This window comes from Polypterus senegalus, chromosome 11, assembly GCF_016835505.1.
Source record: "Polypterus senegalus isolate Bchr_013 chromosome 11, ASM1683550v1, whole genome shotgun sequence".
NCBI lineage: Eukaryota > Metazoa > Chordata > Cladistia > Polypteriformes > Polypteridae > Polypterus > Polypterus senegalus.
Genome location: NC_053164.1, coordinates 129,691,614 through 129,708,187, shown reverse-complemented (window position 1 = coordinate 129,708,187; position 16,574 = coordinate 129,691,614). Strand labels below are relative to the sequence as shown.

At 36.4% G+C, this 16,574-nt stretch overlaps 2 protein-coding genes across 5 annotated transcripts in view; both read right to left on the bottom strand.

Annotated features, from left to right (window-relative positions):
* LOC120539518 overlaps window positions 1-16,574 on the bottom strand; it is a 580,969-nt gene that overhangs the window by 86,751 nt on the left and 477,644 nt on the right. The window lies entirely within an intron of this gene.
* LOC120539517 overlaps window positions 9,770-16,574 on the bottom strand; it is an 85,699-nt gene continuing 78,894 nt past the window's right edge. For both annotated transcript variants that reach the window (XM_039769649.1, XM_039769650.1), the window contains 3 exons: window positions 15,357-15,449; window positions 14,959-14,982; window positions 9,770-10,637 (listed from right to left, as the gene is read on the bottom strand). In XM_039769649.1, the coding sequence (XP_039625583.1) occupies window positions 14,963-14,982; window positions 15,357-15,449 (113 nt within the window). In that variant the 3' untranslated portion in view covers window positions 9,770-10,637; window positions 14,959-14,962. The remainder of the gene's footprint in view (window positions 10,638-14,958; window positions 14,983-15,356; window positions 15,450-16,574) is intronic.

Sequence of the window (16,574 nt, the reverse complement as noted above, 5' to 3'; positions counted from 1 at the left end):
AGCAGCTACTGGTAAGTTTCAATAATGAAAATAAATACCAATAAAATTACCGTACATTAATTGAGGCATCAGCTCATCAATTGAGCACACAGCCCGGAATGAGTCTCACAGAGGCTGCACTGCACAGCCCGCAGACCAAACCAGATACAGTGGAACCTCGGGTCGCGACTGTAATTCGTTCCAAAACTCGACCCGAAGTAATTTCCCCCATAGGATTTCATGTAAATACAGTTAATTTGTTCCAGACCGTATGAACTGTAAGTTAAATATATATTTTTAAAAGATTTTTAAGCACAAACATAGTGAGTTACACCATAGAATGCACAGCGTAATAGTAAACTAAATGTAAAAACATTGAATAACACTGAGAAAACCTTGAACAACAGAGAAAACTAACACTGCAAGAGTTCACGTTATAGCGCTACGAACCGCTCAGTAAAAAGCACAGGGAAAAAAAGGAACACTTGAAAAATCCGTAATTTAATAAACCGCCAAGAAAAGTTACATTGCAACAATGCACGCTATGAACCGATCGCTGTAAACAGAAGTGAAGTGGAGGTTAAAATCCAATAGAAAAAAGTCTTCATTAAATACAACGAGGTTAAAACAATGCTCGAATCTGTCTCTTTAAAAACAAGCCTGGTGCATTCTTTAACTGCCTTCTCGGCCTTATGCAGCCAGCCCTCTCTCTCTCTCTTGCTCTTTCTCTCGCACGCGCGTGTGTGTGTCTGTGTCTCTCTCTTTCTTGCGTGTGTGTGTGTGTCTCTCGCGTGTGTCTGTGTGTGTCGTTCTTCTCTCTCTCACTGCACAGGGAATGCACAGGGAGAGACTGAACACGTGCGGAAATCATCGGTGCGCACAAACCGAAAGGGAAGATGGCTTGTTCGTATACCGAGTGTGTAGTCGTGAACAGATGCAAAAATTTGGGGAAGTTTTTTGTTGTAACCCGATTTGTACATGTTCAGAGATGTTTGTGAACCAAGGTACTGTACACTCCAGCTTTCTGTCGGGTTGGCGGGGGCAGTGGGACCTGACTCGAATATAAGCCAAGGGTGACTTTTTCAGCACATTTTGTGTGCTGAAAAACTCAGCCTATATTCGAGGATAGATAGATAGATAGATAGATAGATAGATAGATAGATAGATAGATAGATAGATAGATAGATAGATAGATAGATAGATAGATAGATAGATAGAACTTTATTTGTTCCCCAGATGAATTTTGGCATTTTGCAGAAGCTCTTTAAATACATAAATAGATAAATAAGCAAGTAAGTAAATAAATATACACTTACGTGTCAGTCTGAACACAGACTGGAATGACTATAAAGCATGAAAATACAAAAGAAAGAAAAATTCTGACTTGGCTGTCACAGTCACAGTGAGGTATTATGCAGACATATTGCTGTTGCTATTAAGGAGCCAAAGTAGTGTTTCTTGACACACCTTTTTCTTAGGTATGTCAGGGTCTCTGGATATCAAGGAATCATGCCACATACTAAAGTAGGATTGCACAGGCAGCGATGTGTGCAAATTGTACATCGGGTAGTGGTACATAATTCAGTGGGCAGGAAAGCCTATGCAACCAATAGAACAAGTGGAGCCATCTGCATATTTTCAAAATGCCCTTCTTGAACTTCACTGATGTCTCAAAAACTGTTAAGAAATTACTTTATAGCTAAAAGTTGTTGAATTACCAGGACTAAATATCATCCTTGAGTATTATTTAGATTATACTGTATGTTGTTTTTTTCATTTGTTTGGATGATATAAAGTTGCAAAAAGTAATATGAAGTAAACATGACATCATAATTTAATAACCAAACAAGCTAAAGCAAACAAACAGCACAGATTCTGACAGCTATTGTTTCAAAGACAAACGCTTACTTTTCTAAAAAAAAGTTTGCTTTTGCCTGTGATCCTGTAGTTAGGATATAGCGGGTTGGATAATGGATGGATGGATGGAGTTTGCTCTTGTTTTAGATGACAACACAGTGTTGTCATTTATTAAAGCGCATGGCACCCTTTTCAAATGCTTGAGAAAACAAAAGTAGAATGAGTCAGTGCTGACCCATAACTACCTAACTTCACTTCTCAGACACATAGAAAATATGTAAATTGTTTGTGTATATGTTGAATTTATATATAGAGAGAGAGGTTGGGAGCATGAACTGATACAATGCTTTGCCGTACCCACCACACGATGAACCACCTCAGGTTCCAAATAAGGACCCGAGTGCAGCCAGTGGCACCTCAGAACCACACTAGTTTGCATGGAATTGAACAGTGTGAGGTTTTTACAGTGGCTGGCGCGCCAATCCTGCCACCAACCCCCAAATTTTCCCTGAAAGTTGGAGGAGCTACTTGCAGGGCTGGATGCAGGTTAACGTCATACCCAGGACAGCACAATTACAGGTTAACGGGCTTGCCCAAGGAAACAACAGAGTGGAATCACCTCTAGCATTTACGAGATTTGAAAAGGCAACCTTCCAATTGCCAATGCAGATCCCTAGCCTCAGAGTCACCACTCCACCTTATTTTATTTGATTTATATAATCAGTGTTTTTTTTCTCAGTCCTGACATGAAGCAAAGAACTTTCATAATGTATATTTAAAATCCTCTCACTCCTTTGGTTAAACACACCATGCACTATTTCTTGAATATATAGGTGTGAGGCCCATAGCTTGGCATCTTCCTGTACCTAGCACGTTGATAGTCATGAGCTGAAGATGAATTAGTGCAATTAGTACACATAAACAAGCATGACTTTTACCTTAAAAAGTAGTTGTTGCATTTTATTCAAACAACCACACAGCAGTGTCCAAATAAATAAACTGCAGTGCAGAATTCTCCAATAGTAATAAAAAAAAATAATTCAATTAATATTCAAAAAAAAAAACTGTTGTAGTAAAATCAGTCAATAAATAAACCAATTAACCCATACAAGGGTTAAAGTCAAGTTTAAAACCAAAGATAAAATCAGGTGCCTTTTCTCTCACTAGAGCCTCGGTGCCTTTATTTCTCTTCTCACCCCCTGGCTCACTCACTGGGTCTCATCAGCGGGGGCTGAGACACCGGTAAGCATGGTCATCCATTAAATGGCTTTCATCCCAGCCACCTCTGACAGTCACAACTGGGATGCCCAAAGCCTGACTCTGTCATTTCAACATGATCTCTTTGGAGCACATAGGATGATCCCTCATAGTCTGTTGGCAGTTCCTGCTTACTGAATGCTCAGCAGAAATGACTCGCCAGTCGGAGTGATGTTCCTCTCCCTCCCCATGGGGCCTCTTCCTGATCGCCTTGCCTTTCATTAATGACTCACACTGCTGATCTTTACTCCTTAAACTTTCTCTCTTGAATTTCTCTCCCTTTCTCTTTCTTTTTCGTTCCTCTGTCTGTCATGCTCAGACTGTTTATACGCTGCGGGTGCAAGTGTCTTACTTAATCACGCGTGGAGCATAAATGAGGAACACCTGATCTGATCATGCCTGCATGTTAACAAGAACAACAACATTTTTATTTTTATGGCACATTTTCATACAAAGAATGTTGATATAAAAGAAGGGTCACAAGAGAAAAATCAAATCAGCAAGTTATAATAATAATATATAAAAAATTATTTATAAAGCATCAATATAATATAATATAATAATTTGAAGATGAGTTTTTTAAGTCCATTAAGATAAGTTCGATCCTATTGTCAGATGGCCAGGGAGGACAGAAATAAACAAAAAATAAAAATAATACAACTCCAGGGGTGAGATGCTGGAGGACAAATAAACAAAAAATCTGTGGAGCTTCCATGCCAAAAGACCACCAAGCCCCCCCATTGAGATTCTACATAACATAATGGTGCTAGAGTCAGTCTTCATTTTAGTGAATTCAGATGAGAATGTGATCACCATACTCAACATAGAAATACATATTTTTTTATTATTAATCTTATTTCAAGAAAGTAAGATAGCATACAATCAAGTAGATAAAATGTGTAGAATTTATACAACAAATTAGGTTCAAAACCAACCTAGAAAGAAAATGACCTAAAAATTAAAAAAAACAAAGAAAACAGAAAAATAAACAAAGCCTAACCTAACCTTACATTTAAAATTAACACCTTTTAGCCATTTTCTGAAACTGGTTTATCCATTATAAGTTCACAGGGAGGCAGAAATCAAACTCAGGCCCTTTGCAGCGATGAGACCATTGCTTTAATTACAGTGCCATCATGTCACCCCAGTCTTAAGCTAAATCACAAGTTGAACTGAATGCAAAATGGCACTTACTGTATGCACCAATTCTTTAACTTATGATGCAAGGAACTATAGCTTATAATGGCCACATCTAGACCAGAAAAAACATTCTTATATGGGCCTCACATCATCACCGTTCTGGGTTGTGAGATAAGGTAATAGTAACTGGAGAAAACTTACATAAACACAGACGTAGATGAGACAGTCTCCATACAGAGAGCAGCCAGGAATTGAAATTGGACCATGTGTAGCAGTGAGGTGGCAATGCTAACTACTATAAATGATCTCCAATATTATTTATTTAAGGCATTTATGTTTCATTTTGATCCTTGTGTGCAGTAGTATTTTTACATAATATTGATAAGCTGGCTATTTTACTTGAAATAAAATGGAAAACATGGTAATTGTTTTTCATATACTGTATATAGTAAGTGAAACAAGACAGCACCCTATTATTATTATTATTGTTCATTAATAACAGCAATATTTACATATTTGTATTTAGTGTATATTAACCACTTACTTTTCTATTTAGACTAAATGTATTTTTGTTTTTTTATTATGAAACATTTGTTTCAGAACAAATACATTATTTAAAAGGTGTCATGGTGGTGCATGGGTTAGCATTACTACCTCATACCTTTCGGGACACAAGTTGGATTGCATGTTCTCCCTTTTGGTTTTTTCTCATGCATAAGAATGACCCCCGTGAACAGTGCCGATCAAAACAAACCTTAAAGGGCTTTCCAATAATCAGAAAACACATGAGACCCTGTGAAATAATGGTATTAATTATAGCAAAAGATTTATAACTGCGGCTGGTTTTGGCAATTCCTAGAACATCATTCCCCTGTTTTTTTTGGTGGCCCTTGGCTGTAAGCACAAATTGCCTCAACTCGGTTGGCCGTAAATCAGGGCATGACTGTACATTTTTCAATATTGCGGATAGTTAACAGTCATGTAAAGTGCTTGACAGGAAAGTTTGATGTTCTCAGGAAATGCTTTTTTAAATTTTAATTTTAAAAAAATGAACACGAAATAAAAATTAATAATACATCAGAACAAAGTTAAAACTTCAGAAATCAAATATTAACATTTTTCTGAAAATTATATTATGACATAACAATGAAAGTCAATAATAAATGGCAACATTTTACTCCTCTTACAGACAAAGTCAAAAATAAACCAACCAAACATTTCTAACAACATGGTGTGATAGAAAATTTAATAAGTTACAAATGAAGCAAAACAAACAACAATAACATTTAACAATATAAAATAAATATAGATGATTCAATTAAAAGATTCCATCCTGGCTGTGGAACATCAGACTCACCCTAGAGCTGCTATGGGCATGTTCCACTGGACAAAGACCATGTGGTATACCCAGAATACACTTGATAGATTATATCTCTTGGTTAACTTCAAGTACCTTGGAATTCCCCAGGAACAGCTGGAATCTGTAGGAGACAGAGAAGTCTGTGGCTGACCTGCTAGGCCTATTGCTACAAAGATTCTCACTTGGAAAAGTAGTTTCAGTAAATAAGGTGAGACAATAAATATAATGCTACTTTATCAACAGTATATTGAAATTTTATTAAATCAGATATTGCTTTGTAGTAGACATTACTCATGTCTAACATAGTGAAAATGCATACACCCAAACCATGGCTGCATGAACCACATTTTGCAAATGTTTGCATGCACACATAAAACATATTTCAAATGCAAAAAAAACAGTCTGCATGCATGCAAAATATATAGCAAATATTCTTTTGTTCACACACTGTTTGAAGTGTTCTTGTGTGGTACTGTGCCAAAGAAAGTGTCTGATGTTTAAGTTAAATTTTTTTTCCTATTTGTATGAAAAAAGGTATTTGCTAATATTTAATGGTGACACATTGCTCATTTTTTTAATATAATGACAGCACCGTAGGTGGCTTTACATGAAGCACAGGGGAAGCAGTTTGTGCAGGATGTTTACTTCTTTTAAATGTCTACGAATGTCATCTGTACTATGTCTATTAAAGTCACAAAGGTCTCACCTACTATATGCCAATAAAGTTTCATCACAGCATTTTCCTGAAATGATAAGTATAACTTATATATATACCTAATATAAATTAAGTAATGGTCATCAAGAGAACTCAAAAAAGGTTTTACAGATCCTACTTGTCACCTGAGTCCAGCTACAAATCCTGATTCTGTGACCATTGACATAATTGAGTTTTTTTTAAGAGACATTTTATATTATGCAAGTATTAGTTGATGGACTAAATGTATGAATTATGTAGTTTTGAATGTAAATAAATACGAGACATTAGAAAAAAAATGTCAATAATTTTCTTTACTACAGCCTCAAAATATTTGCAGTGTCTTTTTAAGTTATGTGTTAAAATAGGAAAAATGGGTTCTATTAAAGTACCATATTTGAAGCTGCAGTGATTTTTTGCTGCTTGGTTATGAAAAATGTTTTCTGAGGTTATGGAAAATTTCATCATTTAAATACTTTTTTGTTTCCATCAGAATTGAAAATCCTTATATAGTTGTAAGTTTTATATTAATGAAAAACATTAATAACAAATATAAATATGGCTATTAATAGCCTCTTCTTAGAATTATAGTTTGCTAGAGAGCTGGAGCTCTGTCCACCTATCAGATAGGTTAAAGAATGATATCTCATTCACTGGGCGGCCCCTTTTTATATATTTGCTGCCAGAAGGGTCAGATTCTCCTCAGAACATATATATAGACATAATTTTGGGGTGATCTTTTGATGCTATGGAAGAAAGAGAAGTTACCATTAGCATCAACACCTCCTCTTGTCCGTCCTGGGCTGAATTTGTTTATCTCACCAGAGGCAGGAATCTGGTCCCCAGGTGCACATGCGTGACATGTACCTGCTTAGCTTGGCCTCTAAGAGGCAGGCAGACCTAGCCAAGAGGTTGTGTGCCCATGTCAGAGTGTTGGCATTAGTATGGAGTGCCACTTATTGGTGTTTAATAACAAATTTAATGGTCTGCAAGCCAAGAACTAGTGTGTCACCCATGGGCTGGAGTCCCTATTAGTGCAGAACCTCTATAGAAGCACATGGCCCATAAACAAGATGAACTCTCATCCCAAAAGGTAATACTGGAGCTAAGTTTTGTCCAACAGTTTCCGGCTGAGTTACAAATTTGGCACAACCTGACTCCCAGGCTGAAGAAGGAAAGGAAGAGTAAAATTGAGGCTAATTAGAAAAGGAGAAGATATTAGGGTCATCTTAAGGTCACAAAATGCTGCTTCTGCTAGAAGACTCCATACAACCGTGTTTGGGATGTTTTTTGATTGAGATCGGTAGTAGCCCACTAGTACAAAGAAGGCCTGTGCCTGAATTTTGGTTTGAGACCAGGACCAGTCCTGAATACCTGCAATTTTGGAAGGCAGAGACTTCATTCAGTCTTTGCTCACATAGCATAAGTATTTAGCCTTGTCAACCCAAAAAAAGACTTTTTGTGATAGATCCTAAGACTCCGTGTAGTCCAAAGGATGAGATGCGGTACAGCCAGTGTGCTCTGGGGTTGTTAAATGCATTTTTTTTCTTTTCCTGATTCAGTTACAGGGATTTGCCAATATGACTCCCAGGTCCAGCTTTCTTCTGACTTCCAGTTCTACCTCAGACTATTTTGCCTTCGGAAGGAGGTATGGTCATGAGCAGACCACAACCTCAGCTATGGTAATTATAGTTTCGTGAGATTAGTATAGTATGCACCTGGTATCCACCACTCTGGTGATGGTGTCTGACTTCCCATTTGTGCCATAGGGTGAGGGTTTCCCTGAAATTACCACAAAAAGCATTTCCTATGGGCTCAAGGAGGAGCCGGGGTCTGGCCACTCTTTCCATGGTGACAGTTTGGTTGGGAGAGTAGGTAATCCACCAGCCACTTTCACTCCCATATTTCAAATGGTCCCCCAGCTAGAATTCACAAAAACTGAAGCCCTGGTTATATTGCATTGTCTGCGTATGTTCCTACACCAAGGGCCACAGTTTTCGAGTAATTGTCACATAGCCTAGTCTAAGATACTGCAGGAATAGGGGACTTCCTCCTCTTCCCAGCCATTTTTAATTAGATTCAATAGACCCCGGTGCTGTCTCCCATATAACAACTTGATGGGCAAGAAGTCCATGGAAGCATGTGGGACCTCAAGAAATATGAAGGGAACCAGAGGGAGAAACTGTTCCTAGTCCTGTCTGTCTGTTCGCATCACCTTCCTCAGTATCTGTTTGAGCATCTGCTTTAAATACTCACATATTTACATATAAATACACATCCCTGATTGACACACTCACTGACTGACAAGAAATTCCTTACTACTTGCAAGTACCATAAGGAAATATGTTTTTTTATGGAAGGGAATTGTCCCAAGTTCCTTAAGTCCATAAAAATCCAACCTTACTAAAACATTAATTATGAAAAAATTGGGGAAAACTCAATTACACTTCACATGTAATATTTGGAAGCCAAAATGTTATGGATTTTGCAGGATACAGAAGAGTGTAAATGGTAGCATGTATGACTGAAAAAAAAGAAGAGATAGAAGCATTCATCCGCTGAAAGTAATTAGCTGCAACAACCAACCAGCGATCATCTAATCAGTTTATCCAGATTAGGGGCGCTGAGTATCAGTTCACATCCCAACTAAACTGGGCATAAGACGTCACACTTGCACACATCCACACTTACTCAAATGGGGATAATTTAACAGTGAATTCAACTGAAAAATTGAAAGAAAAAAGCATGCCCTGTCACTGCATGACTTATTTATTGGCTGGGGTCAGAGCTTAGACACATATTTTGAAGGATAAGGTCCCAAATAAGGCAGTGAAACAGAACAAAAGAAACCCAACATTAAGTTACAGGAGAGGAAACCAATCCAGAAGACCATGAAAGAAGGGGTTTCTAAGTTTTCGTTGGTTTCAATTGCTATGGAAAAATGTAATTTTTGGACTCATGCCTTGAGACATGGAAAACACATAAGAACAGGTTCACTGTAACTGTAGAGTGTGTTGTAGAAAAAGCCCTGATGACAACATAAGTGTACTGCAATCAGTCTGGAAAACAGGAACATTTTCCATAGTGTCTCTGTCATAAAATTGTGGCCATTTACTTTTTCTTTTGTGTCTTTGATCCACATTGTTAAATACAAAAAGAGGTAAAGTATCAAATCATCTAAATAACACAAAAAATTGGGATGGTAACTTTAGTGGCTGTTGTGACAAATCTTTATCTTAAAGCTCTGAAGAATGCAAGATACACAAGTAGAGCATAAGTATAAAACAAAACTATATATTCTTACTTATATCACATTCTTTAGGACAAATATCATTAATACTAATATAGTTGTATGTGAAAAATATTTTATATTGTATATATATTAATATGGGTGGTTTGCTTCCCGGGTCCTCCCTGCGTGGAGTTTGCATGTTCTCCCCATGTTTGCATGGGTTTCCTCCCACAGTCCAAAGACATGCAGGTTAGGTGGATTGGTGATTCTAAATTGTCTCTAGTGTGTGCTGTGGGTGTGCGTATCCTGCGGTTGGTTGGCGCCCGCCCGGGATTGGATCCTGCCTTGTGCCCTGTGTTGGCTGGGATTGGCTCCAGCAGACCCCTGTGTTCGGATTCCACGGGTTGGAAAATGGATGGATGGATATGTATTAATATTTGTCTTTATCACTCATATCATGTAATAATTTTAAAAAGTGCAAAGATATTTATCCTAAAAGATGCTTCCTGTGTTAAACAATTGGATTTTACAAGGCAGGCTTATGTTGCAGTTCCCAGTGGCTGTTAACTTAAACGATACCACAAAAATGTTTATAAATATGGGATACATTGTGTGGCAGCTCAACAGACTAGTGACTTAATTATTCTTTTTTGTTGTGTTCTAAATGTTGTGTTTCATTGAACTACAGATAAATATAAAATGTAATAGAGTTTTATCACGCAGCACAAATTATGACTGTTGTTGGCTGAAGACAGTTGCTGAAGTCATATTTTTATATTTTAAACTCATATTTCTGTTTTTTGATTTAAGCTCACAAAGCCCAATCAGTGCCTATTTAAAACAACCCACATGCCAGACATTCTTATAATTTGTTTGAACATTTTCCATTACTTTAGATACAATTTAAATGTCACATGCCATTTATTAACATAGGTAATGAAATCAACTTGCACATTTCAAATTATATATCACATTGCTTTCCGAAATCTATAGTTCTTTTTACATGTATAGATAAGCTCTTTTTTTTGTCCCAAAACCTAAGATTTCTGCTCCACAGTACATGGCTGGATTCTGCCATTGCCTGATGTTCCCATCACAGTCTCTGGTACACTGTGACCCTGTATTTGAACAAGATTAAAAAAATAAGTTAGTGAAAAATAAATAAATAAAAATACTGAAAAATGCAAAGAGAATTTTAATTAAACAAAAACAATATATATTGGAAAACATGCAATGAGGTGTTTCCCAAACAAAAAAGAACTATTCAGGCAAACAGGGAAGAGACTGAACATACAAAAAAATTACCAAGCTAAGATCAGAGAAAAGGAAACGTACTGTAGAAACAAAATGACAAAAAAAAAACATGTGGTATCACAATTATAATAATTGTGCAAACAAACAAAAAAGAAAAGCACAAATGAAAGAGAGGATGCACAATCAAAAGGGAGAATTACATTTATAGACATGTTCTTTGCATGCTATTAGCATTAAACATTACATCTTGATATGTTCACTTATTATTTTTCAAGTTATGTATTTGCATTTCTTTGTTTAAATGTGGCAGTTTTTTGCCAGTCAGTCACTGCCACATTATTAGTAATATTAATATTTATTATATTTTTTCACACATTGATCAGAAACAATGCATAATTTAATGTGGCTTAATACTTTGGCAGTCCCCAAATGAACATTTTAAAACAATGAGTACTGACATGCTTCTAATATACAGCACATGTTTTAAATCAAACAAATAATATATATAAGCAAGAATTTGCACATTAAAATTGCCATTGTACCTTGGTTTTTGAGAAAAATATATAATACGGAATGTTATGCACACATTTAGGCTTCACAAGCTAAAGCTCTTTACTAACTCAAATACAAATTTATTTACTTTTTGCTTCATTTTATAAGAATTCTGCTTTTGTCTATACTTTATAATTAAGAAAAATACCCCAACTTACCAAAGTGTATTACAAAATGTGTCATTTGGGAGCAAAGATTTGCATTACATTTATTTAATTTCATAATTAAAAACATTTTTATTTCTGAAACCATAAAACTTCTAACTGTCTTAAAGGAACTTGACATTCTCAAACCCACTTAATGGGGATTGTAGATGAGAGGTGAAAAAGAGCATGCAGGCAGGGTGGAATGGGTAGAGGAGAGTGTCATAAGTAATTTGTGACAGACGGGTATCAGCAAGAGTGAAAGGGAAGGTCTACAGGACAGTAGTGAGACCAGCTATGTTATATGAGTTGGAGACGGTGGCACTGACCAGAAAGCAGGAGACAGAGCTGGAGGTGGCAGAGTTAAAGATGTTAAGATTTGTATTGGGTGTGACGAGGATGGATAGGATTAGGAATGAGTACATTAGAGGGTCAGCTCAAGTTGGATGGTTGGGAGACAAAGTCAGAGAGGTGAGATTGCACTGGTTTGGACATGTGCAGAGGAGAGATGCTGGGTATATTGGGAGAAGGATGTTAAGGATAGAGCTGCCAGGGAAGAGGAAAAGAGGAAGGCCTAAGCGAAGGTTTATGGATGTGGTGAGAGAGGACATGCAGGTGATGGGTGTAACAAAACAAGATGCAGAGGACTGAAAGATATGGAAGAAGATGATCTGCTGTGGCAACCTCTAATGGGAGCAGCCAAAAGAAGAAGAAGGTTTATAAGGGGTCTTTCTGCAAGGTAGAAAACACTCCTTTGTAGGGAGCCAGTCCAAAGCAGGTCCCACTCACACACATCATCCCTCTTAGTATACACCCATTGCTGCCATCACAGCATCTTTATTAACATTCATTCAGTGCAGAACACATAAACACAGTCAGCTGCTGTACATATTTGTGATTAAGTAGTAAAAACCAAGAGTAAAAGCACTGGTGATCGAACTGTAGCTGGATCTCACACCTCATTTGGAGTTGGTCAGCATAGACAGTTGTAAGTGCAAAAGTGTTTTCTATCCTCATACAACAATGAAGTAAAAATAAAACACCAAGGGATCATATGGAGTAGGGAGCTGGAAGCAGGCAGGTAAGTCTTGTAAGGATGGGCAGCACTAACAGCTCTGCAAATAATGTGAACTACGTCTTAGAAAGTGGTGGCTGCAGAATGCGTGATGTTGGGGTACCATTCTGCTTCACAAGTCATCTACATCTTTGATGTAGCATTAAAATACTACATTTCTCTATAACAGTGTGGCCTATTCCTTTGCTTTCACTTATTCGCATTGAGTCATTACAAATAGATGGCTTGAATGCTAGCTACAGGCTAGTGGCTGAGCGTGTTCTGTGCTAAGCATATGTTGAGATCACCTCAATATAATCTCTACCTGGACATGATCCAGGCATGTATTTTAATGGCAGCTTAAATGGATCCAGCAAAAAATTTAAATTTTTTTCTGTCCACACTAGAATTTTCAGGTTATTTTCCAAAAGTTTAGTGTCCACTGTGGAACACTAAAAATTTTATTTATTGACATTGTGCAGATTACCGGCCAAGAGCACCATTTGTTTTAGCAAGCTAACCGATAGCAAATCAAAATGAACTTAAAAACATGCACTTGGGCTCTCATCAAAATATAAGAAATACAGCAAACTAAGTGTTTCAAGGTGCGGTAACTGTCAGCAAAAAAAGTTAAGAATGTGAATCTCCACAATAAAAATAAGATAAAAGGGGCAAAGCTGAAGTCAGTGTCTAATCACATGACAATAATATTTTTAAAAAGTTTAATATTTCATGTAAGACCCATTCCCATTATAAGGGTAATACAAGTTTAAAATAAGTTAGTGTTTCCAAAATTACCATTTGTGACATATTTTAGCTGCTGAGATACACAATTTCATAGTGATATTACTGTTAAGTAGTATTAAATCAGAACTTTCTTTTTTACAAAAGAATAGGTAGTCTTAGAAAAGGATAAAACAGTATACAGCAGGGGTGTCCAGCTCTTGTCCTGGTGTGCCGCAGTGGCTGTAGGTTTTCATTTATAACCCTTTTCCTAATCAGAGAGCAGTTTTCACTGCAAATTAACTCATTTTCCCTTGATTTTAACAGCCCTGTTTTTAAGAATTCAGTTCTCTGAATCAATTTGTTTCTTCATTAAATGGCAGCCAAACAGAAATGAGATGTGAAACGAGCCAGCAGATGACCAGCTAAATTAGAACATCAAACTCCAGCCAATTTCACTCCAACCAGTTTCTTAATGAGAAGCCAATTCTTGCTGTTAATTAAAGCCGTTATTGAATATCATGACTTGTTGCTGCTCTCATTCTGCCACAGCAAACTGTTGATTTTCTGTCATTTCTAAGACCACATGAAGATGTTTTGGTGACCTGAGCAGACCAACATGACCAAGACCTTCACTTTTGTTTATTTTCTGGTTAGCTGGTCATGTGGCGGCTTGTTTTGTGTCTCATTATTGTTTGGCTGCTCATTAACAACTAAGGGGTCTGAGTCACATTAGTTAAAACTAAGGCAAAACATGTTAATCAGCAGCTCACTAATTAAGAATATGGTTTGAATGAAAACCTGCAGCCACTGTGGCCCACCAGGATCAAAGCTGGACAACCCTGGTATACAGCAATATTTTACAGTACAGAATCTAAACTTTATTATATCAGAGCAAAAATGTTTAAACCTTTAACCACCATACTGAAGCTCACCATCTAAAGTTCTAGTATGTATTTTATGGCTTTATCTTGTAATGGTCTATTGAATGCCTTGGAAGGCACAAATAAATAAAATATATTATTACTAGTGTTTCTATTTTCTTCTACCAAAATATGCTTTGAGTTTTCTCTGGGGGGTTGAAGCTTGATAAACTCTCATAAAGTTAACAAGCTACAGTACATTAACAGTTTAAAATCAATAAAAATCTAAACAGTGAACAATTTAAATGCAATAACTTAAAAAAATTGTCCCCGAGCTTTGACTGGGATTTGAATTTGAATGTTTTCTGCTAGAAGCTCAAATGCTCCACGTGCCATTTTACACTTTCACTGCTCCACTTGGTGGATTTAGAAGGTATTGCAGCCACATTACTATAAATTTTTGTAAAGGTGCAATCAGGTGAAGTGTGCCATACCAAAATGACAACACATGTATATATAATCTGTAAATTAATATAAAATGAAAGTTTTAAATATGCGAATCATTTTTTATAAATGTAATTTAAATGCAAACTCATGAGCTTTGTTTAAACCTTAGAATGTTTATGAGAATGGCAAGATTCATTAAACCATTTCCATCAGAGCTGTGACATCCAGAATTTGAACTGCAATGTGAGTTTATAACACTGCAAAATCAAGTTTATTACATGTAAATAAGAAATGTGCTTTAATTATAAACTGTGAAAGGTTTGAGGTTTTTGATTCTTATTCACAAAATATTGCAGACTTAAAAATAATGGAAAGAAATTACAAACCATATAGAATTACTTACTTTTTCAAAGCCTGATATTTTTTCCTAAAAAAAAAAAACATACAAAGTAAACAAATAACACAAATGAATTGTGAATTCTGAAACTGGTAATTGCAGTTTCGGCAAAACATAACAAGTAATATATCTGTCAATAAGACAAGGTGACAACCCATCACACATTTTACTCACACACACACACACACATCCACGTGCACACAAGGCCAATTTGGAATTGCCAGTTAATCTAAATTACCATGTAATTTAGTGAGTGGCAGGAAGAAATCTTTAGAAACTGGATGCACACCAATAATACTTTAAAGAGAACAAGTCATTGTTATAAAACAATCTTATTTGTAACTTTTACGTATATAAGCCACATGGTGTAAGTGACTCAAAGTATAAAAGTGAAATTCACTTACTGCACTTCATATAGGCATATAGATGAAGGGAAGCAACTATAATGAAAAATAACCCTGCTAAGGTTCCTCTGATAAGGAGAGCATCAATACACTCTGAAAATAAAAAAAATCAGGTAATATTTAAAAACTACTTATAACTACAATAACAGATTTCCAGTTTACATGAAACTCCACAAAGATGACCTAGAACATGAAACATAAAACTTTTAGATCAATTAATGTCTTGTTAGAGTACCATTAACATTTCTTGTATAAAGAAATCAAAAATAAGGAAATACATGTTGTGTCCCAAACTCTGATCAGATATAGTCTGATCTTGTGTACTGTATATTGTATGAATGGTGTATCTAATGTTTTTGGTCTGAAACCAAAAATATTTCAATTTCCGAAATATATAAGTCCTATTTAAAACTAAACACTTTTGAAAGTTTCTAAAAATTCATACATAACTCATAAATGTTAGACCTCATTCAAAGCCTAAGGCCGCCATTTTGGTCTGATTTAACACATAGATGTTACACCATTTATTTAATGGAAAAAGAAAGGGAAGGAAAAGTATTATGTATAAATCAAAAACAAAAAAAATAAAGAATATGAAAAGCAGCTAAAAAGTGGCCAAAGGAGTAGAATTTCTTGGATCTAAAATGCAAACATTGTATTTCAAGGAAAAAAAATACTTAAGTAGGGACCAAGAATAGTTAAATGGAGTATGCACTTTATCTATACAGTAAAACATTCAGTATAATTAACTAGTTTGTACCAAAAAAAAAAAAGTTTTGCTTTGATAAGACAGTAAAAGTCATGTTAAAAGTGGTGTCAACCATCAGATCCTCCTTGCCACCATCTCTGACTTTGGCATTATTGCAGCTGCCCAATGGTTGTTTGAGTCCTACGTCTTAGCCGGATCCTACCATGTGTCCAGGCAAGGATGTCAAGTATGCACCAGAGAAGCACAGTTATGCCCCATGGATTGGTGCAGGACCCTCTCCTCTTCTCTCTATATACATCCTCATTAGGCCGTATCACCCTATCTTATATTTTCTTCTTTAAGTGCTATGCAATGATATTCAGCTGTACCTGCCTTTCTTCCAGAGGACCACGCAAGTAGAATCTCTGCATGCCTCAATGATGCTGCAACCTGGATGAAGGAATAACATCTCCAGCTCAACCTGACAATGACAGACCTTCTTGTTGCCCCTACTTGTCCATCTATTCAGC